Genomic DNA, 25895 nt, shown 5'->3' with positions numbered 1-25895 from the left:
TATTGTAAAAGCAAAAGAGAGGGCATACAACAAAGCAAAAGTTAGTGGGAAGATAGAGTATTGGGAAGTTCTTAAAAGACTACACAGATTACCTAAAAAATCATTAGAAGGGAAAAGTTGAAATATGAAAGCAAGCTAGCAACTAAAATCAAAGTGAATAGTAACAGTTTTTTCAAGTATGTTAAAAAATAATAGAGAAATGAGAGTGGATATAGGACTATTAGAAAATGAAGCAGGAGAAATAATGACGGAGGACAAGGAGATGGCTGATGAATTAAATGAGTATTTTGCGTCAGTCTTCACTGTGGAAGACACTAGCAGTATGCCTGATGTTGTAGTGTGTGAGTGAAGAGAAGTGGCTGCAGTTACTGTTACATGAGAGAAGGTGCTCAAAAAGCTGAAAGACATAAAAGTACATAAGTCACCCAGACCAGATGAACTGTACCCTAGGGTTCTGAAAGAGGGAGCATTAGAGATTGTGGTGGCATTAGAAATGATCTTTCAAAATTCACTGGACTCTGGCATGTTGCCAGAGCAATGGAAAAATGCAAATATCACTCCACTCTTTAAGAAAGAATGAGGGCAGCAGAAAGGAAATTACAGACCAGTTAGCCTGACCTCAGTGGTTGGGAAGTTGTTGAAGTCAATTGCTAAGGATGAAGTGATGGAATACTCGGAGACACATGACCAGATAGTACAAAGTCAGCATGGTTTCCTTCAGGGAAAATCCTGCCTGATGAACCTGTTGGAACTCTTTGATGAGATTGCAAATAGGATGGATAAAAGGGATGCAGTGGATGTTATATATTTGGAATTTTAGAAGGTCTTTAACAAGGTACCACACATGAGGCTGCTTACCAAGAGTTGCATCACTGTCTGGTATGAAAACACTGATCCCCAGGAATGGAAAAATCTGCTGGAAGTGATGGATACAGCCCACACCTGCACAGGAAAAGCCTTCCCCACCATTGACAACATTTATAAGGAGCGCCACCACAAGAAAGAAGCATCCATTATCAAGGACACCCCCCCCCCCCAATGACCGATGGCGTTTCACCTCTTTCCGATCTCTTTATTATTTCCACTTTATTTTCAATCGCGATCATGATTATTTTTGTAAACAGAAACACTGTGGATTCAGAGTTCTGCCGCTGGGTCCTAATGTCCATTGCACTGAGACAGGTTAAATAAGGTCTGGGGTTCCGTTGGGTCCTAAGATTTACCGCACTGAGACAGGTTGAATAAGGGACTTGAGCATCTGTGAATTTTGGTATCCGCGGGGGGGTCCCGAACCAATCCCCCGCGGATAAGGTGGGCCAACTGTACCCAATCACTTGGCCTCCACAGCAGTCTGTAGCAATGAATTTCACAGATCCACCACCGTCTAGCCCGGGGGTCGGCAACCCGCGGCTCCGGAGCCACATGTGGCTCTTTTACGTCTGTGCTGCGGCTCCCTGTTGCTTTGGGAAATAATTGGTCAGTATTTAATTAAAATGTATTTTATGTTAGTTTGTTAGTTTTTGAAATGTAAATCTAAATTTGAAGATTATGGTGATCTTGTACAATCTAAATAAGACGTTGTGGCGACCCATTTCCTGACACATCCGAACCGGATCACAATTAGCCAGCGTTCAGGCTAAGGGATTTAGCTTACGGGGGTTCGTGAGTACGTGTCTTTTGCAGCATCCGCGCCCATGGGGGGGCGGGTTGAGGGAGGCTTAAAAGCAAGGCTGTTTAGTTCGAATAAAGCTATCTTTGACTGCAGTTTACTGACTGTGTGTAGCACACCGCTACAACGTGTTTTTATCGCTGGCTGTCCAGAGGGGAGGTGCTGAAACGCTTTGTCGTGTGTCTGGAAGAAGTGAAAACTTTCCTGGGCAGCAAAGGGCTCACCTTTCCTGAGCTGGAAAAGCCAGAGTGGCTGGAAAAGCTACACTTCATGGTAGACATGACAGCGCACCTGAACACGCTGAACACAGCTCTTCAGGGGTAAGGACGTACAGCCCTGCACATGTTGGAGGATGTTTTGGCATTCGAGCGCAAGTTGACAGTGCTTGCCAGAGATTTACAGAAAGGCACATTGTCTCACTTCCCCAATTTGAGAGAGTTCAAACAAGCTCACGACATGATAAATTCGGAGTATTTACATTCTGCAATCATCGCAATGCAAACATCGTTTGGGAAACGCTTCTGTGAGTTCAGAGAGGAAAAAAACACATTATCCTTCCCGGTCACTCCCCTAAGCATCAATCCATCCCTACTGAATACGACTGCATTGTCAGGTGTGAGTCAACCTGACCAAGTATGATAAATATTTTAATTGCCTATTATTTTACGTATATTCATATGTTTTCATCGTTCAGTGAAATACTCCTTTTATTTTTCAGGTTGACAGCTGGCTGACGTTATTTTTGGTTTGCTGCTGGCGGCAAATTTAAGTTTGGCGTTTTTCATAAATACAAGAAGGACTCAAATAGACGTTGAGTATTTTACTTAAAAGTAACCTTCAACCCAACGTCTTTTTTTCGGAGTTCAAAATGTTTTTGTTGCCTGCAGAAATGTAATTTCGTTTTCTCTGCAGGAGTTCATCAATTTCATAAATGCAACACATTATAGTTTGTTTATACATAGCATAAAGGCAAAACAAAACGTTGTATGCAGTGTTATTTCATTTTAAATGTCAAATGGGTTTTGCGGCTCCCAGTGTTTTCTTTTATGTGGGAAACGGGTCCAAGTGGCTCTTTCAGTGGCAAAGGTTGCTGACCCCTGGTCTAGCCAAACAAATTCCACCTCATCTCAATTCTAAAGGGACATCCCTGCATTCTGAGACTTACCCCTTGGTTCTAGAATCTCCTACCATAAGAAACATCCTCTCCACATCCACTCTATCTAGGCCTTTTAATATTCAGTTGGTATCAATGAGATCCCCACTCATATTTTTAAACTACAGTGAGTACAGGCCCAGAGCCATTAAACCCTTTCATTCTTGTGAACTTTCTCTGGACCCTCTCCAATGCTAGTACATCCTTTCTTAAATAAGGGGCCGAAAACTGCTCACAATACTTCAAGTGTGATCTGACTAATGCCTTTATAAGGCCTCAGCATTACATACTTCATGTTATATTCTAGTGCCTCTCAAATTTCCATACTCAGGCTAACAGAATGTTGGTCCAAATAACCTGTCTTTAAGCTCTAGCCCCAGAACTGAGTTAGCCTGTCATTTCTCAGGTCATTATTTCCAACACTCTAGAGATAATGATCTGAGAATAGCCTGGCACACAAAGGGAATGGATTACCAACCGACTGTCAGACGAATTTCATCCTGCTGGTTTGCTAGGCCGTCGTAGTAATACAGGTCGAATCTCCTCTCAGATTTCCAGTCGCTCAGCAGCTCCTTCTTTAGGCAGAACAAGACGCTGAAGTGGCTCTCGCTGCACACCACCCAGATAGGAAACTTTGGTGTCTTCAAGAAGGATCCAACCTGGAAGAGACATCCATATTTTCAGCAGTAAAAGTAATAATGGTTCATACTGACACATGAATTAGGAGAAGTAGATCCTCAAGCTTGCCCCATCATTCAATGATTGTAACCTCAACTCTGTATTCCCATCTACTCCAAGTAAACGTTCACTGTTCCGTTTATAATAAGCAATTTATGTCTGAATTTCAGTGATGATCTAACACCACTAAAATTATTTTAGTCACGCAGCTGTTTGTGGGACACTGCTGTGTGCATATCAAATGACACATTTACTATGTTACAGAAGTTATATTGTAACATTGAAACTTCACTTGGTGTAAAGAGCTTTGGGACAGCCTGAAGAAAGTTGCATACAAATAGGTCAGTTTCTTTTCTGAAGTCAATTTTATATTGTGTAGTTATATTCATATATAGTTATTTTTGAGTGCCCTTATGTACAATCTTTATATCAATCAAGAAGCAGCAGTTTGAACAGAGTAAGGAGAAACAAAATGGTTCAGGCTGTATTCTCTCCTCCGGCCTGTTTAATTTGTATGCTGAACAAATCCTCAGAGAAGCAGGCGTATACAAGGAAAATCGAGGGGTAAGAATTGGTGGCAGAATCATCCGTATCCTTCGTTTTGTTGATGACATGACATTACTGGCTGAAAACAAAACAAAACCTGAAGCAATTGCTAACCAACATCAAGGAACATTGCCTCAAGGTGGGTCTGCAGCTTAACCTGAGGAAGACTAAGATTGTAACTACTGGCAACACTACCAATTTCAATCTCGATGGTTGATAGGTTCAATTTACTTGGATCAATGATTAATACTTATGTGATAAGCAGTCAAGAAACCGAATGAAGAATCGCCTTGGCAGAGAAGAAGGATGAAGGATTTAGAGAAGATCCTCAGGAACAGGAATCTATTTCTATGTACAAAAACTCAGCTTGTGCAGGCGATGGTCTTCACAATTATAGTATATTGTTGCAAAAGTTGGGTGGTAAAGGAGGAGGATAGGAAGCGTATCAACATCTTTGAACTGGTACTGGAGAAATTTACTACCAATCTGGTGGACCTCTGACAGAACAAACAAATTGGTCCTCAACAAGATGAAATCAAGTCTCTCTCTGAAGGCTCAAGTGATAAGACTCTGCCTATAGTACTTTGGGCACGTCACGTGAAGAAACAGCCCCCTGGAAAAGGATACTATGCTCAGCAAGGTGGAAGGACAACGGAAGAGAGAAAGATGGATGCAATAAGTACAACTATGAATGCAACGTTATCTACAATAAGCCGCCTTTGTGAGAAACAAAACTCATTTAGGGCAACTATCCATAACATTGTCATGAGTCGACAACAACTTGATGGCACTTAACAACAATAAGTTATATACAGCTTAATTCCCAAAGGTGGACACTGCTCGGCAAGTCATTGTCAGGTGGCTCATGTACGTAGCCACAATCCAGTTGAAGGGAAGCTTGGCACCAACTCATTAAAAATATCATATGAAGAAATTGCATGAATGTAATTATATGGTGCTTTACCAGGAGGAACTATAGCTTTCAGAGGCTTTTAGCCATCTTCTTCAGCCTTCAGATTTGTTCAGTACTTTATATGTTGCTCCCTACCTTCTGCACACAATGCTGCTTCACATTACATTGCAGTGCCAACAGCAACTGGGACCATCATTATTTTAAACAACTGATATGTTCCTGATGACCTACGGTAGATCATCTTCCTTAAATTGACTAAGGTCCTCCGTTGACTGGGATCAACCATAAATGTTGCATTTCAACTGTCTATGTGATACACAACCCAGTAAGCATATGATATGGAGAGCAAACTGTTGCCCATGTAGCAGACACTCATTTACCACGCATCTGATGAACCAAAGGAATGGCAGAGACCGATCCAGTTTGGCACCAGCAGCGTTGCAGGAGTTGCCAGTCAGCATTGAACTCAATGTACGACTGCCATAGGGACTCCAGCTCTGGATTTTTCATTGGAGTTTACTCCCAAAGCCTTTCCCATGAGTGGGTATAGTCGCAAGGCAGTAAAGGTTTGATTAGTGTTTTTCTTTTCCTAGATGATCTGCCAACCAAAGCTGACAGGACCCATCTGTCAGAAGCGACTGTTTTTAAGGCAGTAACCTGCCTTTGCCCCTTCTTCTGTCAGTAAAAACAGTTCCACTGGGCTTAGTAGCTAAGCTACACGTGAAGTCAGCTTATCCCCACTACCACCCCTGGCTCAAACAACCTTAAGGAGCCTTCCTCTGATCAGACAGTGCTTAATATACAAGTACAAAACTCTTAACTGCTGCTTTTATTGGCAATTCTTCAAGATCCAATAGTGTATAATGTCATTTCCTATACACAAGTTACCCTAGTTCCGATGCAGCACAACAAAAAGGAAAAAAAAACACATAATAATAATAATAATAAAAGACAATAGAAACAAGTATATAGGATAGCTTATACGTAGTACATAGATTGATTGTATGTCCATAAAATGACATTAGGCACAGGAGTGTTTGTACATAAGGAAACTGACAGGAAACAATAGTTACTGTGCTTCTTTCATCAAATTAGGTGAAGGTGATTTTACAAACACCCAGTGGTTATACTTCATTAGGAGTTTTAGTGTGCCACTAAAGACTCATGGAAATTTCTACAGATGTACCATGACGAATATTCTGCCTGGTTGCATTACGTCTGGTATGGAGGCTCCAACGCACAAGACTGAAAGAGACTGTAGAGATGTAGACTCAACTAGCTCCATCACAGGCACAATCCTCTTCGTCATTAAGGACAACTTCAAGGGGCAGAGCCTCAAGAAGGTGTCGCGTATCACTAAGGATCCTTACCATCCAGGTCATGCCCTCTTCTCATTACTACCGTCAAGGAGGAGCTACTGGAGCATGAAGATCCACGCTAACATTTTAGGTACACATTCTTTCCCTCTGCTATCAGATTTCTGAACAGTCCGTAAACACATGAACATCAGACCATAAGACAAAGGAGCAGAAGTCGGGCATTTTATCATGAGCTGATCCATTCTCCCATTTAGTCCCACTCCCTCGCCTTTGATGCCCTGGCTACTCAGATACCTATCAATCTCTGCTAAAATACATCCAATGACTTGACTTTCACTGGCACCCGTGGCAACAAATTCCACAGATTTACCACCCTCTGGCTAAAAAAATTTCTTCGCATCTCTGTTTTGAATGGGCGCCCTCTCGTACTAGACTCCCCCACCATGGGAAACAACTGTGCCACATCCACTCTGTCCATGCCTTTCAACATTCGAAATGTTTCTATGAAGTCCCCCCCTCATTCTTCTAAACTCCAAGGAGTACAGTCCAAGAGTGGTCAAACATTCCTCATATGTTAACCCTCTCATTCCCAGAATCATTCTAGTGAATCTTCCCTGAATCTTCTCCGTCAGCATATTCTTTCTTAAATAAGAAGCCCAAAACTGTACACAGTACTCCAAGTGAGGTCTTACCAGTGTCTTATAGAGCCTCAACAACACATCCCTGCTTCTATACTCTATTCCTCTAGAAATGAATGCCAACATCGCATTCACCTTCTTCACTCCTGACTCAATCTGGAGGTTAACCTTAAGGGTATCCTGCACGAGGACTCCCAAGTCCCGTTGCATATCAGAATTTTGAATTCTCTCCCCATCTAAATAATAGTCTGCCCATTTATTTCTTCTACCAAAGTGCATGACCATACACTTTCCAACATTGTATTTCATTTGCCTACCTCTTTTGCACTACTGATTTTTTAATTGTATCTCAGTATTTTTTATGTATTGCACTGTGCTGCTGCCACAAGAACAAATTTGATTTCTTGTGTGAGTGATAATAGTGCTGATTCTTACATCGCGGCAGTCCAGTGGTTGAGCTGTGGAGTTGTTGCATTGCAGTTTCAGTGACATGGGTTCAATTCTGACTTCTGTTATTGATCTCATGGAGTTTACATGCACTCCCTATGCACCCCTCCCCTGTCCCAAAGGTTCATTGCCCTCTCTAAATTTCCTCTGGTGTGTCGGTGAGTGGTAGTTTTTGTGGGCCTGAGAAGGAAGAGTTGAATTGATGGAAATGCAAATAGAATAAAAATGGGTTGATTATGGCCATTGTAAAAATGAATCAGAATCCGAACCAAGTTCATTAAATATGTTCTGTGGCAGCAGTACATTCCAATACATCGTAAAAAACACTATAAATTACACAAAAAAATTTTATATAGCGGATTCTAGTTAAACGACCATCACTTAATCAAGGAGGCCATTTATTTGGGACAATTCGTATAAGAACAAAAACTAAATTGAGAAAATATCTGGGAATCTGTTCATTTATTTGGGACTCTATGCCACTTGATTAGGACAGAAGACTGTTGCTGAACAGCTTCTAACTAGCGTCAGTTGCATGCCCTTGCATGGCCGTTAAGACACTACACCATGCTTAGAGCAAACAGTATTTAAATTGCATCAGTTGTATGTGTTTGTGTTCAAAAAGCAGTGGTTGTTTTCACTGGTAATTTGTGAGAAGTAAGCAGTAAGACAATTCAGAATTGTTTTGCTCACTAGTTTCAAGCTTTCAGGCTTGGAGATACCGGAAAGAGCCTGGAGTGAAAATGGAACAATTTCACTACTTCTACAAGTTCGGAATTACAAAGGTATTGACAATCATCTTAAATGTTACAACGAAAATGAGGATTTGGAGGATGCAATTGTCTAAAGCACCGAATGAAGGCAGTACGTTATCTGCACTAGGTGTCTGCGCTGATTTTGTTAATTTACAGTCAATCAAAAGAACACAGCATATAAATTCCTTCATTAATAACTATTAGGAACTAATGCACAGTTTTATTGTACAGTAGAGGTACTGGTAGTGTTCATATTTCTTCTGTATTTCATTTAAATATATAAATTGATACTCAGACATGCCTCTTAACTATTTCCATGAATCTTCGGTAGCTGCTTAATTGGGTCAAAATGTACTGGTCCCAATGTGTCCCAATTATTGGGAAACCATTGTATATATAAAAAAACCAAATTAAATAACTAGTGCAAAATGAGAGTAAAAAAAGGAAAAAGAGTGAGGTACTGTACATTGGCTCATTGTTCATTCAGAAATCTAATGGCAGTGGGGAAGAAGCTGTTCCTAAAAAACTTTTGAGTGTGGGTCTTCAGCTCCTGTACCTCCATGTGAAGCAATGTGGAGGGCATGTCCTGGGTGATGGGGGTTCTTAATGATGAATGCATCTTTTATGAGGCATTGCCTTTTGAAGAAGTCCTTGACGTTGGGCAGGACAGTGCCCATGATGGACTGGGTGAGTTTGCGACTTTCTGCAGCTTTTTCCAATCCTGTGCAGTAGCCCCTCCATACCAGGCAATGATGCAACCAGTTAGAATACTCTCCATGGTACACCTGTAAAAAATTCTGAGAGTCTTTGGTATCCTCGACTTGAGTGCTAGGTGGCACAGACTCTGTGGCAAAGGGCCTACTTTCCTGCTCTATGATCCAATGACACATATAATGTGTCAAGCGGTGCACATCAGATACAATTAAACTTTTGAAGGCTTTTACATTAAATTCAGCAACCTCAATGATAAAAGTCTCATACGCAATTTCAGATGCTTCTATGGACTCACTCTTTATTAACTACAACCTCTGCAAAACAAGATTCAGCAAATGCTCGAAATCCAGAACAACGCACACAAAATGCTGGAGGAGCTCAGCAGGTCAGGCACCATCTATGGAGCGGATTAAACAATCAATGCTTCGGGCCAAGACCTTCCATCAGGACTGTTGTAACTGACCAAGATGTCAGTCCCTCCACTTTGACCTCTCACTCATCCCCATTGTTCGTCATTCAATCTCCACCAGCTTGGCAATGTGTGAAATTTTTGCTTGATAATGCTCCTACAAAATGCCTTCAGGTGTCTTGGAATGATAAGAGCACTCTATACATTGAAGTTACAATAAGGGAGGCAATTCAGCCGAGTAAACACAAGGCAGCTCGATATAGAGCAACACAGTCAATCCAATTCCCACAAACATTTTCTGTAGCCTTGCAAGGTATTTAGCCTCTAGTGCTTGAGAAAGCCTTCACTTCCGTTAACTCTCACTAGCTATACGACCTCTAATATGGCAAGTGGGAGATATGAGACAATGGCTCTAACAATAAAAGATGAAAAACACAATAATGGTTGGTTTGGAGAACTGATCTGCTGAAGAAACAGGAAACAGCCTGCTAATGAGAGATTGACGCACATTGCTTATGATGTGAAAGGCTTTTGTGAGTAGGGCACTTTATTGGTCGGCACAGATCAACCATTTAATGAGTCCTGTGAATACTATGAACCTCCAGAATGGAGAGTTGTGTACAAGGTAATGACAAATATTTATGTGTATATTAAAGTCAAAGTAAAATTTATTACTATATACTACCTTGAGTTTTATTTTCTTGCAGGCATTCACAGAAAAATAAAAATACAATAGAATTTATGAAAAAACTGCATAAACAAAGACTGACAAGCAACAAATGTGCAAAAGGGGAGAAAATTAGCAAATAAATAAATAAACATGAGTTTTAGAGTGCTCAAAAGTGAGTCTGTAGGTTGTAGAATCAGTAAAGTTATCCACACTGGTTTTGGAGCTTGATGGTTGTAGGATAATAACTATTTCTGAACCTGCTGGTGTGGGATCGAAGGCTTCTGTACCTCCTGGCTAATAGTAGTAGTGAAAAGGGAGCATGACCTGGATGGTGGAGGTCCCTGAAATTTATATAAGAGGGGTATATGGAAGGAATATCACAGAAAGCTGCTATTAGAGTGTGAGGTGGTTTATTTTGGTAGGTCAAATATGATGGCAGAATATAGCATTAATGGCAAGACTTTTGGCAGTGTGGAGGATCAGAGGGATCTTGGGGTCCGAGTCCATAGGTCACTCAAAGCTGCTACGCAGGTTGACTCTGTGGTTAAGAAGGCATACAGTGCATTGGCCTTCATCAGTCGTGGGACTGAGTTTAAGAGCTAAGAGGTAATGTTGCATCTATATAGGACCCTGGTCAGACCCCACTTGCAGTACTGTACTCAGTTCTGGTCGCCTCACTACGGGAAGGACATGGAAACCATAGAAAGGATGCAGAGGAGATTTACAAGGTTGTTCCCTGGATTGGGGAGCATGCCTTATGAGAACAGGTTGAGTGAACTTGGCCTTTTCTCCTTGGAGCGACGGAGGATGAGAAGAGACCTGATGGAGGTGTACAAGATAATGAGAGGCGTTGATCCTGTGGACACTCAGAGGCTTCTTCCCAGGGCTGAAATAGCTAGCATGAGAGGGCACAGTTTTAAGGTGCTTGGAAGTAGGTACAGAGGAGATGCCAGGGGTAAGTTTTTTATGTGGAGAGTAGTGAATGTGTGGAATGGGCTGCTGGCAGCAGTGGTGGAAGCGGAAACGATAGGGTCTTTTAAAAGAGTCCTGGATGGATACATGGAGGTTAGAAAAATAGAGGGCTATGGGTAAGCCTAGGTAAGGACAAATTTGGCACAGCTCTGTGGTCCAAAGGGCCTGTATTGTGCTGTAGGTTTTCTTTCTATAGTTCTAGAGTTGGAGACTGGAATTCTACTGAAATAGGATTGTGAAACCCACTAAAATTATGCTTCTGCACCAGTCTGTGTCTGTTTGCCCTTCTGCACAAAATGTCCCAATAATACTTCTGTTGGTTTTCCCAGTGGTATAATGTTACTTCCAGTACTTTCCCCCTCCCCTTTTCCACCTCTTCAATTCCCCACAATGGCCTCTTACTTCTTCTTCTCACCCATCTATCACCTCCCCCTGGTGCCCCACTCCTTCCCTTTCTCTCATGGTCCACTCTCCTCTCCTATAAGAATTCCTATTTCTCTAGCCCTTTACCTTTTCCACCTATTACCTCCCAGCTTCTAATTCGTCTCCCTCCCCCCACCCACCTGGCTTCACTTATCACCTAGCTATCTTCCTTTCCCTCCCTCCACCTTCTTATTCTAACTTCTTTCCCCTTCCTTTCTGACCTAATGAAGGGTGTCAATTAGAAAGGCTGACAGTTTATTCATTTCCATAGATGCTGCCTGACCTGGTAAGTTTCTCCAGCATTTTGTGTGTGTTGTTTTGGTGTCATTATGCATGCTGGAATAAGTGCACTGTTTCAGCCTAGGAAATAACTCTAAAACCTGTGTTACATCTGGAAATTTTCATCTGGTTCTGCAAACAATCTCCCTAATTTGCAAGGTAATGCTACTTGGAAAGGTTTACACTCCACAGAAACTAAACACACCACCGCTGTTAAAGGAAAATAAGTATTTGTGAGGTAAAATTTCACTCAAACTTGGAATTCATGGTCTGGCAGCATCTCTGTACAACTCAATGTCACAGGGGCACTGAGAAGCAGCTGGTATTATGTAACTAGCACTTTGGCACAGGAATGAAGGGGATAATACTAATTCAAATATGTTTTAAAAAATAAGCTTCCAAACAAGAAATGAGTGTTCTGGGAATAGGATACATTATTGTGATTCATTTTGTAAGGCTCAAGAACATTAGGTGATAGATCAATAAATATTCTAATCTCTCTCTCTAATCTCAATTCATAAGATGTCATTGACATGTGACAAGGGAGAGAAGTGAGACTTGAATGCTAAATTTTGGTACGTTGACCATATAGCTTCAGAATGCATCCTAAATTTGTCACATCATTAACGCTAAGCCTCTAGTTATTAAAAGGGCAGCTGCCACATCTACATAACCTGAATTTCCTTTACGCTTGTACCTCAAGACCATAAAACTTTAAGATGTAGGAGCAGAATAAGGCCATTCAGCCCATTGAGTCTGTTTTGCCATTCCACCAAGGGGGGGAGAGGTGGAGATGGGGAGGGGGAAAGGAAGAGGGGAGGGGAAGGGGGGAGGAGGAGGGGACACATGTAGGAGCAGAAGTAGGCTATTAGGCCCATCTATCTGCTAATTAATTATCCCTCTCAACTCCATTCTTCTACCTTCTCCTCGTGACCTTTGGCACCCTTACTAAATAGAGAATAACCATGATTGAATTGAGTTGTGCAGCAGGCTTGAAGGGCCAGATACCCTGCTTCTGCTCCTATTTTCCTTTTAAGAACTTCATGCCAGAAATCCCAACCTGCAAAAACTCATTTCAGGGAGGTAGCACCCCCAACCCCCACAGCCCCATATCCCCACCCCCACCATCGGTCGACCTCCAAGGGTGTATGAAATACTTTGTTTAGTGATTTTGTCTAATCTGTAAACCAAGTTGGGTAAATGCAGAAAATGTGACATTAAAATATGTACTTTTATTATATTATCATAGAGTCATTTTTTTAAAATTCTGTTACAACTTTAAGCAAGTCTACAGGGAGTTTGGCCTCATCACGTTGGACATCAATAGAGTAGCTCCTTAGCACCTAGCCAGCTAGTTTAAATAACGTTAGCTATGCTAATGAACGAATGACACCTGTTAACTCACCTCAACATGTCTTTTACGGTTATTTAACCCACCACGGGCAATAGAAAAGTCACTGTTGCAAACATGCAGTGAGCAACACTGTCATTATTTTTGACCCCAATTAGGCAGGGGTACACTTTAGTGTAGTCTGGGGTGAAGTACGTTTTATATATTTTTTTTTTGAACACTCTGTCCTGGCGCAGCAGGACACTAAACTGAACTGATGGACAATGAAAGAGAGAGAGAGGTTGACTGTAAAGCCCGCCCACAGAGAAAACTGATAGGTCTACTTAGCACAAAGAGAGACCAATCAGGATGCTCCCTCTTGCTCTCCCTCTCAAAAAAAAAATCAATTTCTAGGATATTGTATATAATTTGCGGGCATCAGGGAGCCGCTATCAATATGCGGGAGACTCTCGGAACTTCTGGGAGAGGTGGGATGTCTGTCATGCTTCAATAAGATCACCAATTTTTCCAATCTCAGGTATCCTCATTTTCAATATTGTTCAACATCCACCTACTTTCTGAAAATCCAGTTGCATTGCATCTAGTGCTTCCACTTATAAAAACCTGCTGGTTACCATCTCAAAAGTCCATGTCTATTTCACCCATTTTTTTAACCCTGAAACCCTATTTACAGGTTTGTAATGGAAGAAGCTATTTTTTCCTCTTCTGATATCAGGTCTATTAGTCTCAAGCTCTGTTTCTCCTCTCACCCCCGTGAATGCCTACATTAACACCAGAATGTGTGATGACACTTGTGGACAGCTCCCAGCACATCCCCAGGTACGTTAGTTGATATGCAAATGACACACTTCACTGTATGTTTCAATGTACATGTGATAAATAAATCTAAATTGGAATATTGTATAATCTGCTACCTTCCAAACTGTAAGATATATTTGAAAATCTAGGTAAAGCGGACCTGCTGCTTTTCACACTCATGATCTATGGAATCTGGTCCACGGCGTGTACAAGGTTTATCTGATTAACATTTCATGTGCCATTTCTTCACAGATATTAACTTCTTTAATAATTCCCATTTCTTATTAGCTTCTTGCTTTTTCATATTTCTGAATTATTTCTTCAGTTTTGCACTGTGAAAGCAGAATGCAATGTTTATTAAATGCCTCCACTATTTCCCTATTTAGTGTTAATTTCCCTGCCTGTTGGTTGTAACAAGTAAGTGTGCATTTCCATTAACACAAGAGATTCTGCAGATGTTGGAAATCCAGAACAATACACATAAAATGCTGGAGGAACTCAGTTCAGAGGAAACAGCTTTGGAAAAGAATAAACTGGTGAAGAATCTTAGCCTGAAACATCAACTGTCTATTCCTCATTGATGATGCCTGACTTGCTGAGTTCCCTCAGTACTTTGCGTGTGTTACTCTATACTTCCATTACACTTTGTCCCCAGCTTTAGGAACCTTTAAAAACTGTTTTTAAATCTCTTACTGAGTTAGTCTCTTAATCTGTTTACTAGCAATTTTTGTTCAGCATTGTTTTCTTAATCCTTCACGATCATAACATTCTTTTTTGACATTACAGTATAAGCCACTTTCTTCAATCCAATACACATACTTAATTTCTCATTATTAGCCCAGCTGTATCACATTTCTTTTCATGTTTTTATTGCTGAAGATAGTATCAGTTGCAAATTACACATCATTTTTAAAATGTTTGCCAATGCCTATCTGCTATATTATTTTTCACTCAAGTTCCCCAATCCACCTTAGCTAACTATTGCTTTGTTCAGGTTTAAACCTCCGGTCTCGGTCTTAACTAAATCTTGATTCCATCACTTAAGGATCATGCCTTCTCAGAGGCTCCTTTACTACAATTATGAGTGGAGGATAGATAGTGGTATACAAATTAATTGTATAAAACAAACTGTTACTTGCACCAATATAGCCACTGAGTTTAATTAACAGGAGAATTACCCAATCATAGCCAGCTCCGGTGTTGTCAATGTATGCAACCTTGGCTTAAAATCCTATCAACCAACCAAATTATAGTTATAAACACAAAATCATACAGCATGAAAAAAAGAGCCCTTTGTTCAACTTGCACATGCCAAACAGGATGACCACATAAGCTAGTTCCATTTGCCAGATTTTGACCCTTAGTCTTCTAACAGGTGGCAGGGTGGAGGCAATGGGGCTCTTTCCCTCTGCTAGCCTGCAGGTCACCCCTGGGCAAGGTGTAGCACCTCCTTAACCCCCCCCCCCCCCCCCGATCAGGGTCACGTGAAGTCATGAAAGCAGGAGGTGGAGACTCATCTGAGCAGCTGATACACATCACAAGCCCTGGTTATGCAACCACTGACGCTAGTCAATCCCTGAAGAGTAGTGATAATGACTGGGGCCTCCCATCTTGTAAAGACACTGCCCAGAAGGCAGCAAAGGCAAACCACTTCCATAAAAAATTTGCCAAGGACTATCATGATCAAGACTATGATAGCCCACTTCCTAAGACATGGCACATAATGATGATAATGATCCATCTAAACCTCTCCTATCTATATACCACTCCAAATGTCTTTTAAATGTTGTTGTTGTACCTGCCTGTGGAAACTTGCTCCTGGTTGTACCATCCTCTGTGGAAAAAGGTTGCTCCTTAGACTTCTATCTGATCTCTTCCCTCTATGCCCACTACTTCTTGATTCCCCGACCTTGGGAAAAACACTGGGAAAAACATCTACCCTATCTATGCCCCTATTGATATTTAACACCTCAACAAGGTCACCCCATAAGTCACCTACGTAGCAAGGAATGAAGTCCTAACTTGCCTGATCTCTCCCTATAACCCAGTCCCTCCAATCCTGGCAACACTTTTGTAAATCTTTCTTTGTTAACACAAACCTGTATTTTACTGTATGTTTCATGAATATATAGTCTTGAATCTTGAATCATTCTTTCCACTGGGCAGCTTTCCTATAGCATTCTAAACTACATGCTTCTCCAAAGGCCATCTTTACTTCTTTATAAAGAGGAGTCCAACCCTTACCGCTCTCATTCACCAATCTTCACTGAGGATAACCAACTTGCATCCCTTCTCTCTGAAATCCAATTCCAAGCAATCTCATAAGTTCCACCAATCTCTTTTCTCTACATTTTCTTCCAAAACTTTAGTGCCTCCCTGGGCATTAGCGACCTGGATTTACTTGAATTCAAGTTTAATTTTAACTCATGTTTGGTGACACCGTGATCGTTATAAAAATCTCCCACCATCAGGTTCAGGAGCAGTTACTACCCTGCAATCATCAGACTCCTGAACTGGCCTGCACATCCTCACTCATCTCAACACTGAACTGATTCAACTGTTTACTGTCAATCAACTGTATACATATATACTGCCAAACGAAACAACGTTCCTCCAGACCGAGGTGCACAACACTGTACATATGATTAACACACAACACAAAGATAATGTAACCACAAATAATAAGGTGTATTTATGTCACAAGTTAAGAAGTAAATGGTATAATGCTACTGGGGCTTCATAAGTGATTGGACCTGGGTGGTAGCAGGGAATTCAGCAGTATCAGAGCCTGAGGGAAGAAGCTGTTTCCCATCTTAACAGTTCTTGGCCTTACGCTATGGAAATTCCTGGCTGACGGTAGGTCAAAGAGATTGTTAGACGAATAGGAGGGATCATTGACAATGCTGAGAGCACTGTGCACGCAGTGCTCCTGATAAGTATCTCTGATCAGTGAAAGCGAGACCCCAATGATTCGATGATTCTCTCAGCAGTCCTCACAAGCCTTTGTAGGGTCTTGCCTCGCAACACCCATACCAGACAGTGAAGCAGCTGGTCAGGACACTCAATGGTGATCCTGTGTAGGAGTGCACTTGCTTGCTTCAATCTCCCCAGGAAATAGCAATGTTTCTTTGCTTTCTTGTCAAAAGATATTCTACAACCTACAAATGCACTTTCAATGACTCTACAGCTTATGTTCTCAGCATTATGTAGTTGCACAATTTGTCTTCTTTTGTCCATTGGTTGTTTGTTAGCTTATATGTACAGATTTTCATAAATTTTATAGCATTCCGTTATTTTCCTATAAATGCTTGCAAGAAAATGAATCTCAAGATACTATGGTGATATACATTCAGTGGCCACCTTATTAGGTGCACATGCACACTTGCACGTTACTGCAAATATTTAATCAGCCAATCATGGGGCAGCAACTCAATGGATAAAAGCATGCAGACGTGGTCGAGTCATTGAGTTGTTGTTCAGATCAAACTTCAGAATGGGGAAGGAATATGATCTAAGTGACTTTGATCATCGAATGATTGTTGGCTGATCTCCTGGGATTTTCACACAGCGGGCTCTAGAATTTACAGAGGACAATGCAAAAAATGAAAACAAAACATCCAGTGAGTGGCAGTTCTGTGGGCAAAACGCCTCGTTAACGAGAGGGGTCAGGGGAGAATGGCCAGACTGGTTCAAGCTGACAGGAAGGTGACAGTAACTCAACAAAACCATGCGATACAACAGTGGTGTGCAGAAGAGCATCTCTGAATGCATAAGTCAAACCTTGAAGTGGATGGGCAACAGCAACAGAAGACCACAGACATATATTCCGTATATATTAGGTACAGGAGATACCTAATAAAGTGGCCACTGACTGTATATATAATTTGATAATAAATTTACCTTGGGTTTTGACTATACTTCCCATGTCTGCTGTACCAGTGGCCATGGACACCTACCTTACAGATGCTATAGTGCTCAAAGAGTGACAGCAGGCCAATGTCACTGCGCCCAGAAATTCCTTTGAGGACCGTGATGTTGCCGTTGCCAGAATCCAACTCTACAACATCATTGAAAACATTGGAGACAGCTTTACCAGTCAACAGCAGATTTACAAGCTCCTGCGAGAGAAGAAAAAGAAATTTCTTACTTCTGGTTTACCTTGGCTCAGCAGTAGCACTTCACTTTCTGAGCTAGAGCCTAAGGGTACAAGACGCACTCCACGGATCCCAGCTCATGATCTAGGCTGACATTCCAGTGCAGTGATCAAGGAGTACTACACCATTAGACCTACTGACTTCCCAATGATAAACACAAGAGATTATGCAGATGCTGGAAGTCCCAAGTAACACACATAAAAATGCTGGAGGAACTCTGCAGGTCAAACAACATCTATGAAGAGCAATAAACAGTTGGCATTTTGGGCTGATTCCTTTCATCAGGACTTCCCAATTAAATGTTAGACCAGGGCAGTTTATTGCTTGGTTGAATGTAAAAGAAACAAAGAACAAGAACAGTGATCAAGCCAACACTTACCTGTCAACTACCACTACTAAAAATCAGATAACGTTTCATTCATGTCAGTGCTGTTGGCAAATTGGCAGTTGCACTTGCCAAAGTTACAACCGAGAACAAAAATTGAAAGTTTTTCAATTATGTGGTTCCTTAGTGCCACCTGGGAAAACAGGTTTTAGTACCTCAGCTGAAAGTAAGTACGTCTGACAGCAGTAGCCTAGTACTATATTGCAGCCTCTGCTAAGATCTTCCTGCTTAAGTCTGTGGAATGAGATGTGCATCCACAGTCTTCAGATGAGGAGGTGACAGCACTCCCCAATGAACTACACTTTGTTATATAACTTTGCCAGGAGTTATTCCCAAGTTTGTTCAGTATCTAACTCAAGTGTGGTTTTCACAGGTCCAGGAAAGCCAGCTCTGTGAACCTGAATGTGGGATGAAAGCCCCTCACCTTTCATCAACACACATCAAAAATTTGCACAGCTCAAGAGAACTTGGCAACTGTTCAGAGAACAAACTGTCCAAAACCATTTAGTAACTAATATAGAGATGTTTCACTGGCTTTTGGAGGTTTAATTACGTGGACTAATTAATTGAAATAGCATCATAAGATTTGTCTAGGTTCAACAAAGAGGCAAGTCATGACAAGCCTAAGAATATAACCTATTAAAAGAAACTTCTAGCCTCTAATATTCTTTTCAGCATCTAGTCATCTGATCTCAGTAAACATACATTTCAATATTCCAATTTACCTCAGTGTCTGGCATGAAGGAAGTAGATTATATACATCAAGTTGTTTACATGCATAAAAATATAGAACATTGAGCTTTCAAGTCCCATTCCAAAAATCTAAGCACTTCCTTCACATGGGCACCACTGATGGAATGCAGCAGTCAGATTTTCTGATCAAATGTTAAACATAGAATGTACAACAGTACAATGCTGAAAAGTGCATTCATCTTACAATGTTCTGCCTACCTTATACCCTACTCTGAGATCAATCTAACCCTTCCCGCCTACCTTCTTCCCCCGGGGTAGTAGTGGAGTAGGGGAGGCCGCACTGGGAGCACCAGTTGCAATAGATATGACTGAAGAGATGTACATGGATGTGTCCCTCACCTGGAAGGGCTGCTTAGAGCCCTGGATGGTGTTGGGTGGGGGCCAAGGTGCAAAGACAGGTGTTACAGGGGAAAGTACCTACTCCATGCTATAAATACACTGCAGCCACTGCACTAATATTTATCTGTCAATAAATATCATTGAAATAGAAGATTAGGCAATTAATCCACTGCAGTTTGTGAGAACATTATTGAGCACGAATGAGACAAAGCAACATGCATTCCATTACAAGTAAGAGAAAATCTGCAGATGCTAGAAAACCAAGCAACACACACAAAATGCTGGAGGAACTCAGCAGGACAGGTAGCATCTGTGGTAAAGAGTACAGTCGACGTTTTGGGCCGAGACACTTCAGCAAGTCAGGAAAGAAAAAGCTGAGGGACCAGAGTTAGAAGGTGGGGAGAGGGGTGGAAGAAACACAAGGTGATAGGTGAAACTGGGAGGGGGAGGGGTAAAATAAAGAGCTGGGAAGTTGATTGGTGAAAGGAGAATCTGATAGGAGAGGACAGAAGGCCATGGAAGAAAGAAAATGGGGGAGGAGCACCAGAGAGAGGTGATGGGCAGGCAAGGAGATAAGGTGAGAGAGGGGAAAGGGGATAGGGAGTAGAGAGGGGGAGCATTACCAGAAGTTCAAGAAATTACGTTCATGCCATCAGGTTGGGGGCTACACCTCAAAGCAGCAGAGAGGAGAGAGGGATGCTAAGTAAAAGGGTTTGTCTGGTATAGGGAGACTACTCAAAACCAGAAGAGAACTGACAGTGCTGATGACTGAGTCTAGGGCTTTTTGTGAGGAATTCCCACAGTGATGACTTGGGGTAGGGATGCTTGACCTCTGACAACCAAAAGGTGATGTCTCCAAAAAGTGGTAGCCATCATTAAGGAACCCTCCCCTCCCCCATCACCCAGGACGTGGCCTTTTCTCATTACTACCATCAAGGTGCAGATAGAGAAGCCTGAAGTCAATGTTTTAGTAATGCTTCTTCCTCTCTACCTTCAGATTTCTGAATGGACAATGAACCCATGTACACTACCTCACTATATATATTTTTTCTTTTTGTACTGCTTACTTAAATATAAATATATATATATATATATAATTTGGATTGTAATTTATAGTTTTTATTATAATGTAATGCAATGTACCACTGCTGCAAAACAACAAATTTCATGACATATGCCATTGATATTAAACCCAATTTTGACTCTGATGTGACTAGGACTCCAGCCACTGGAGTGTCCTCCAGTAGCACTGGAGTGCTACTGCTCTCATACTTAGTGAAATGCTGCTTGGATGTTATAGCCCTCCATTTTTCTTTCGTCTGTGAAAGATAAAGATCCACCATCAACTGCAATACTTAGAAGTTTGGATAGGTCCTTTGTTACAAAGTCATCTAGCATGGAAATAAGACCATCAAGTCTGCACCAGCTAGCATGTATCTATCTTTAAATAATCCCATTTCTGTAGCTTTTGATGCTTTGGCAATTGAAGTACGTTGAAATACTCATTAAATGTGAGAGTACTTGCCTTCACCTCACCCTCAAGCAGCGTGTTTAAGATTTCAACCATCCCCTTAGTGAAAAAAAATCCCCTGAAGCTATACCTCTGGCTGCACATACTAGCCAATCCAGTGTAAATTTCCTGCTACCTATTAATACCCTTCATAACTTTATATATCTCTATCAGATACTCCCTCAGCCTTCTCCGCTCCAAACCCAGCTTTATTTGTTCTCTCCCCTTCCATTCTCAGCACCATACAGCATGTTTTATTTCTAACATTTCTCAGTTCTAATGAAATGTGATTAACCTGAAACCTCAACTTTGCTTCTTTCTCTGCATAAGTTACTTGAACTGCTGAGTATTTTCAGCAGTATTTTTATTTCAGATTTCTAGCATCGGCAGCATTTTGATGCATGACCCTCTGTTCATTCCTATGGTCAGATTATAAAATACAATCAGGTTCCTGATGTATGACTTCTTCTCCCTGATCAGTCAAAAATGTAATAGGACATGCATTTAAGGTGAGAAAGAGTAATTCAAAGAAGATGTGAGGGGGCAAGTATTCTACACGAGAGTGGTGGGTGTCTGGAAATGGGGTGGTGGGAGAGGCAGAAACATTAGAGACTTTTAAGAGGTGTTTAGACAGACACATGAATTTGAGGACAATGGAAGTATATGAACACTGTGTAGACAGATTAATTTAATTGGTTTGACCTAACACTGTAGGCCAAATGGCCCATTCCTGTACTGTAGTGTTCTATGTTCCATTACGGACAGAGAATGCACATACTAGCCAATCCAGTGTTTTAACCCTGCTTCTTTACAACTCTAAAATGGAACCCATCTGACTCCAGGTATTTGTCACTCCAACTGGGTCCATGCTTCGCTCATGTCAAGAGTAACACCTCAAAATTAGCTTTTTACATCTAGTATGCATAAAAATATTGAAGTCATGGCAGCTGGTGAAGACGAAGTGCAGGGCAGAGTGAAGCCTGGTAAATGACATTATATGCCATTATAGGGAGGCATGGTGGTGGTTAGCTTCACTCTATTTCAGGGTTCACTTACGCTCCTGTCTGTAAGGAGTTTGAACATCCACCCCATGACTATGTGGGTTTCCGCTGGGTGCTCTGGGCTTCCTCCCATATTCCAAAGACGTACTGGTTAGTAAGTTAATGGGTGTAATTGGCTGACAAGAGCTTGTTGGCTCAGAGGTGCCTGTAATTGTTCTATACCTCTAAATAAATTAAATGATTTATGTTGCATACCTTCAAATTAACATTGGACAATAATGGAACTACAGGCTGGTGTCCGTAACATCATTCAAAAGTTTGCACTGTGACAAGCACTAACCAGAATTTAAAATTCTATCTACATCAGTACATCTTTGTATTTAAAGAAATGGGCATGTATTACTCAGCACTTGGACCGTACTTATAGTACAGGACTAGCTGAAAATGCAGCCTAACCTGCTGTGTATTTCCAAGACTTTTATTTATTTCAGATTCCCATTGACTGCAGTATTTTTCCTTTCCTGACTGAGATCAATATAGATATGGAACTGAATTTCAGTATGCCTACTTAACTTTTTGACATATGTGATGTGGACAGGAAAAAAATGTTAGCTCTAATCTGACCAAGTGCATGAAGGGATTAAAATTCCATGAGAGTACTGAATTGCTCAACTAACTGAAGTCTTATGCACAGCCATGCATGTAATGCTATTTGTTAAGTCTCCTTTTGATAGGAAAAACTACCGAGAGGAACACCAGGGTCTCTCCCCCAACCCATTTATGACATTTACAAGGATCATTGCAGACGAAGGGCCCATAGCCCTTTTGTTTATATCTACACTCAGATGAAAATAAACTTGAACTTGATCTTTTTTAGAGAACATATGTACAAGAACTGGCAGTAGAAAGTATAGATGAGAAAAGTGACTTTTCTATTAATATACTGAAGTAGGAGTCACAGACAGTGTTCTACATAGCACAATATCTGTTACTGAAAGTTCTCTACACACTCTATATTTGGTACACATTATGTAACTAACAAATCCTTTAAATTTGACTTTGTATCGACTGAGTTTATGAAGCAGAGGATTAAAGGACAGAACTGCACTTGGAAACGTTCAGCTTTACAAACTTGGTGGGAGTACTTCTGAAGTAGCAAGCCAGAAGATGAGTTATAGGACTCAAATATCACCTAAAGCATTGGGTAATAAATGCCCACTCTGTATTAAACCAAAGACTCAGCTTTGCAGCAAGTACTATGATAATTTACATAGAATGCAGTGTAGTAACAATTAAACAATCTTGAATCTTAAGCTACAACTGGCCATTTTGCCCAATTACGTATCCCACTTTATGCGTGTAATAAACCACCTCCCATTTTTGCATGGAAAGGAATAAATAGTCGACGTTTTGGGCCAAAACCCTTCATCAGTGTCCTGATGAGGTGTCTCTGCCCAAAATGCTGACTGTTTATTCCTCTCCATAGATGCTGCCTGGTCTGCTGAGTTGCTCCTGTCTGTGTTATTCTGGATTTCCAACATCTGCAAAATCTTCAGTGTTTCTCATTTTTCCTTGTTTTATTATATTTCTGGCCTGCCCTTGATGCTATTTTCCTCAAAACTTTACTCCTGTGGAACAAGTTTCAGATTCCTATCACTCTCTGGACAAAGAAGTTTCTTCTGAATCCTCTACATTTTTTTTGATAGGAGTCTTCTGAAAACCACTAGTTTTGCTCTTTCACATTCTATTAAACTTCTGTAAATTTTTGTTTCACAACCTTCCCTCCCCTTCCCTTTCCAAACAAAATTAAACTGGTTAGGTTACGAAACAAGTATCATACTCCTCAAACCATGGCCCAACACAAGTTCAGTGTATTGTTTTGTTAATGGGATGTGTCTAGGCTAGTATTTATTCTGCAACTCAAATTGTTCTTCATTCTGAGAGATCTGCAAAGCCATTTCGGACAACAAATAGAGTCATTTTCAACATTGCTTTGGATTTAGTTGCAAGTCCACTATACTGCCAATAGCTTTGGCATATACCCATCAGGTACAGAGGGGTATACAGTAGATGCATTGCAGATTGGGCAGATATATGCCTGATGGAGCTTATCATGATTATAGCTCTTCCCACCCAGACTCCTGTAAAAATGCTATTCCCTTTTCTCAGTTCCTTCATCTCAGGACTCTCCCAATAGTATACAGCAAGATACTAAAAGATTTTTCAGCTACATAAAGAGTAAAAGGAAGGTGAGAGTTGATATTAGACCACTGGAAAATGATGCTGGTGAGGTAGTAATGGGGGGCAAATATGGCAGATGAACTTAATGGGTACTTTGCATCATCTTCACTGTGAAAGACATTAGCAGTATGCTAGAGGTCCGTGAGCGTCAGGGAGCAGGAGTGAGTGCCATTGCTATTACAAAGGACAAAGTGCTAGACAAACGCAAAGGTCTTAAGGCTGATAAATCACCTGGACCAGATGAACTACATCCCAGAGCCCTGAGAGAGGTCACTGATCTTTCAAGAATCACTTTATTCTGACATGGCCCCAGAGGACTGGAAATTATAGGAAATTATTAGCCTAACCTCAGTGGTTGGGTAAGTGTTGAAGTCTATTATTAAGGATGAGGTTTCGGGGTACATGGAGTCTAATGATAAAATAAGTCAAAGTCAGCATGGTTTCTGAAAAGGGAAATCTTGCCTGACCAATCTGTTTGAGTTCTTCGAGGAAGTAACAAGCAGGGTGGACAAAGGAGAGGCAGTGGATGTCATTTACTTGACTTGGATTTTCAGAAGACTTTTGATAAGGTGCCACATACAAGGCTGCTTAACAAGATAAAATCCTATGGTGTTACAGGAAGTATACTGGCATGGATAGAGGAATGGCTGACAGGCAGGAGGCATCAAGTGGGAATAAAGGAAGCCTTTTCTGGTTGGTTGCTGGTGACTAGTGGTGTTCCTCAGGGGTCAGTATTGGGACCGCTACTTTTCCATTGTCAATGATTTAGATAATGAAATTGACGGCTTTGTGGCAAAGATTGCGGATAATATAAGGATAGGTGGTGGGACAGGTAGTGCTGAGGAAGCAATGCAATCACAGCAGGACTTATGACAAATTGAAAGAATGGGCTAAAAAGTGGTAGATGGAATACCGTGTTGAGAAATGTATGATTATGTGTTTTGGTAAAAGGAAAAGTAGTATGAATAAATGGGAAGAAAATTCAAACATCAGAGGTGAAGAGGGACTTAAGAATCCTCATGCAAGACTCCCAGGAGATTAATTTATAGGTTGAGTCTGTGGTAAAAGAGGCTTTTATTTCAAGGGGAATATAAAAGCAAGGAAATATGCTGAGGCTTATAAGATACTAGTCAGGCCGCACTTAAGTACTGTCAAATGTTTTGGGCCCCATATCTCAGAAAGAATGTATTGTCATTGGAGAGAGTCCAGAGGAGGTTCACGGGGATGATTCCAGGAACAAAGGGGTTAACATATGAGGAGCATTTGGCCTCTTTGAGCCTGTATTCACTGGAATTTAGAAGAATGCCGGGGGGGGGGGGGGGCTGCGGAATCTCATTGAAACTTACAGAATACTAAAAGGACTAGATAAGGTGGATATGGAGAAGATGTTTCCTATGGTGGGGGTATCCAGAACTAGGGGGCACAGCCTCAAAACTGAGGGGCAATCTTTTAGAACAGAGGTAAGGAGGAATTTTTTTTTAACCAAAGAGTAGTGAATCTGTGGAATGTTCTGCCACAGACAGCGGTGCCACAGACCAAGTCCATGGGTAAATTTAAGGTGAAAATTGATAGTTTCCTGATCGGTCAGGGCATTAAACGATATGGTAAGAAGGCAGGTGTATGGGGTTGAGTGGGATCCAGGATCAGCTATGATGGAGTGGTGGAGCAGACTCGATAGGCTGAATGGTCTTACGGTCTCCATGCATCTGTTCCCAGGATACAGCTTTCCTTTCCAGGACAGTGGAGATATCCTCGTTCAAAATACAGTTTCCCCTACC

The 25895-nt window shown here is 41.2% G+C and overlaps 1 protein-coding gene across 3 annotated transcripts in view; it reads right to left on the bottom strand.

Moving 5' to 3' along the window:
- The window catches only part of mindy4 (MINDY lysine 48 deubiquitinase 4), a 331295-nt gene that overhangs the window by 36432 nt on the left and 268968 nt on the right, over positions 1-25895 (bottom strand). For all 3 annotated transcript variants that reach the window (XM_059971726.1, XM_059971727.1, XM_059971728.1), the window contains exons 15-16: positions 17691-17852; positions 3301-3481 (exon numbers count right to left, since the gene is read on the bottom strand). In XM_059971726.1, coding sequence (XP_059827709.1) covers positions 3301-3481; positions 17691-17852 — 343 coding nt within the window. The remainder of the gene's footprint in view (positions 1-3300; positions 3482-17690; positions 17853-25895) is intronic.

Source organism: Hypanus sabinus, chromosome 6 (genome assembly GCF_030144855.1).
Source record: "Hypanus sabinus isolate sHypSab1 chromosome 6, sHypSab1.hap1, whole genome shotgun sequence".
Classification (NCBI taxonomy): domain Eukaryota; kingdom Metazoa; phylum Chordata; class Chondrichthyes; order Myliobatiformes; family Dasyatidae; genus Hypanus; species Hypanus sabinus.
The sequence above is the reverse complement of the archived record's forward strand: the minus strand, read 5'-3'. Positions and strand labels throughout refer to the sequence as shown.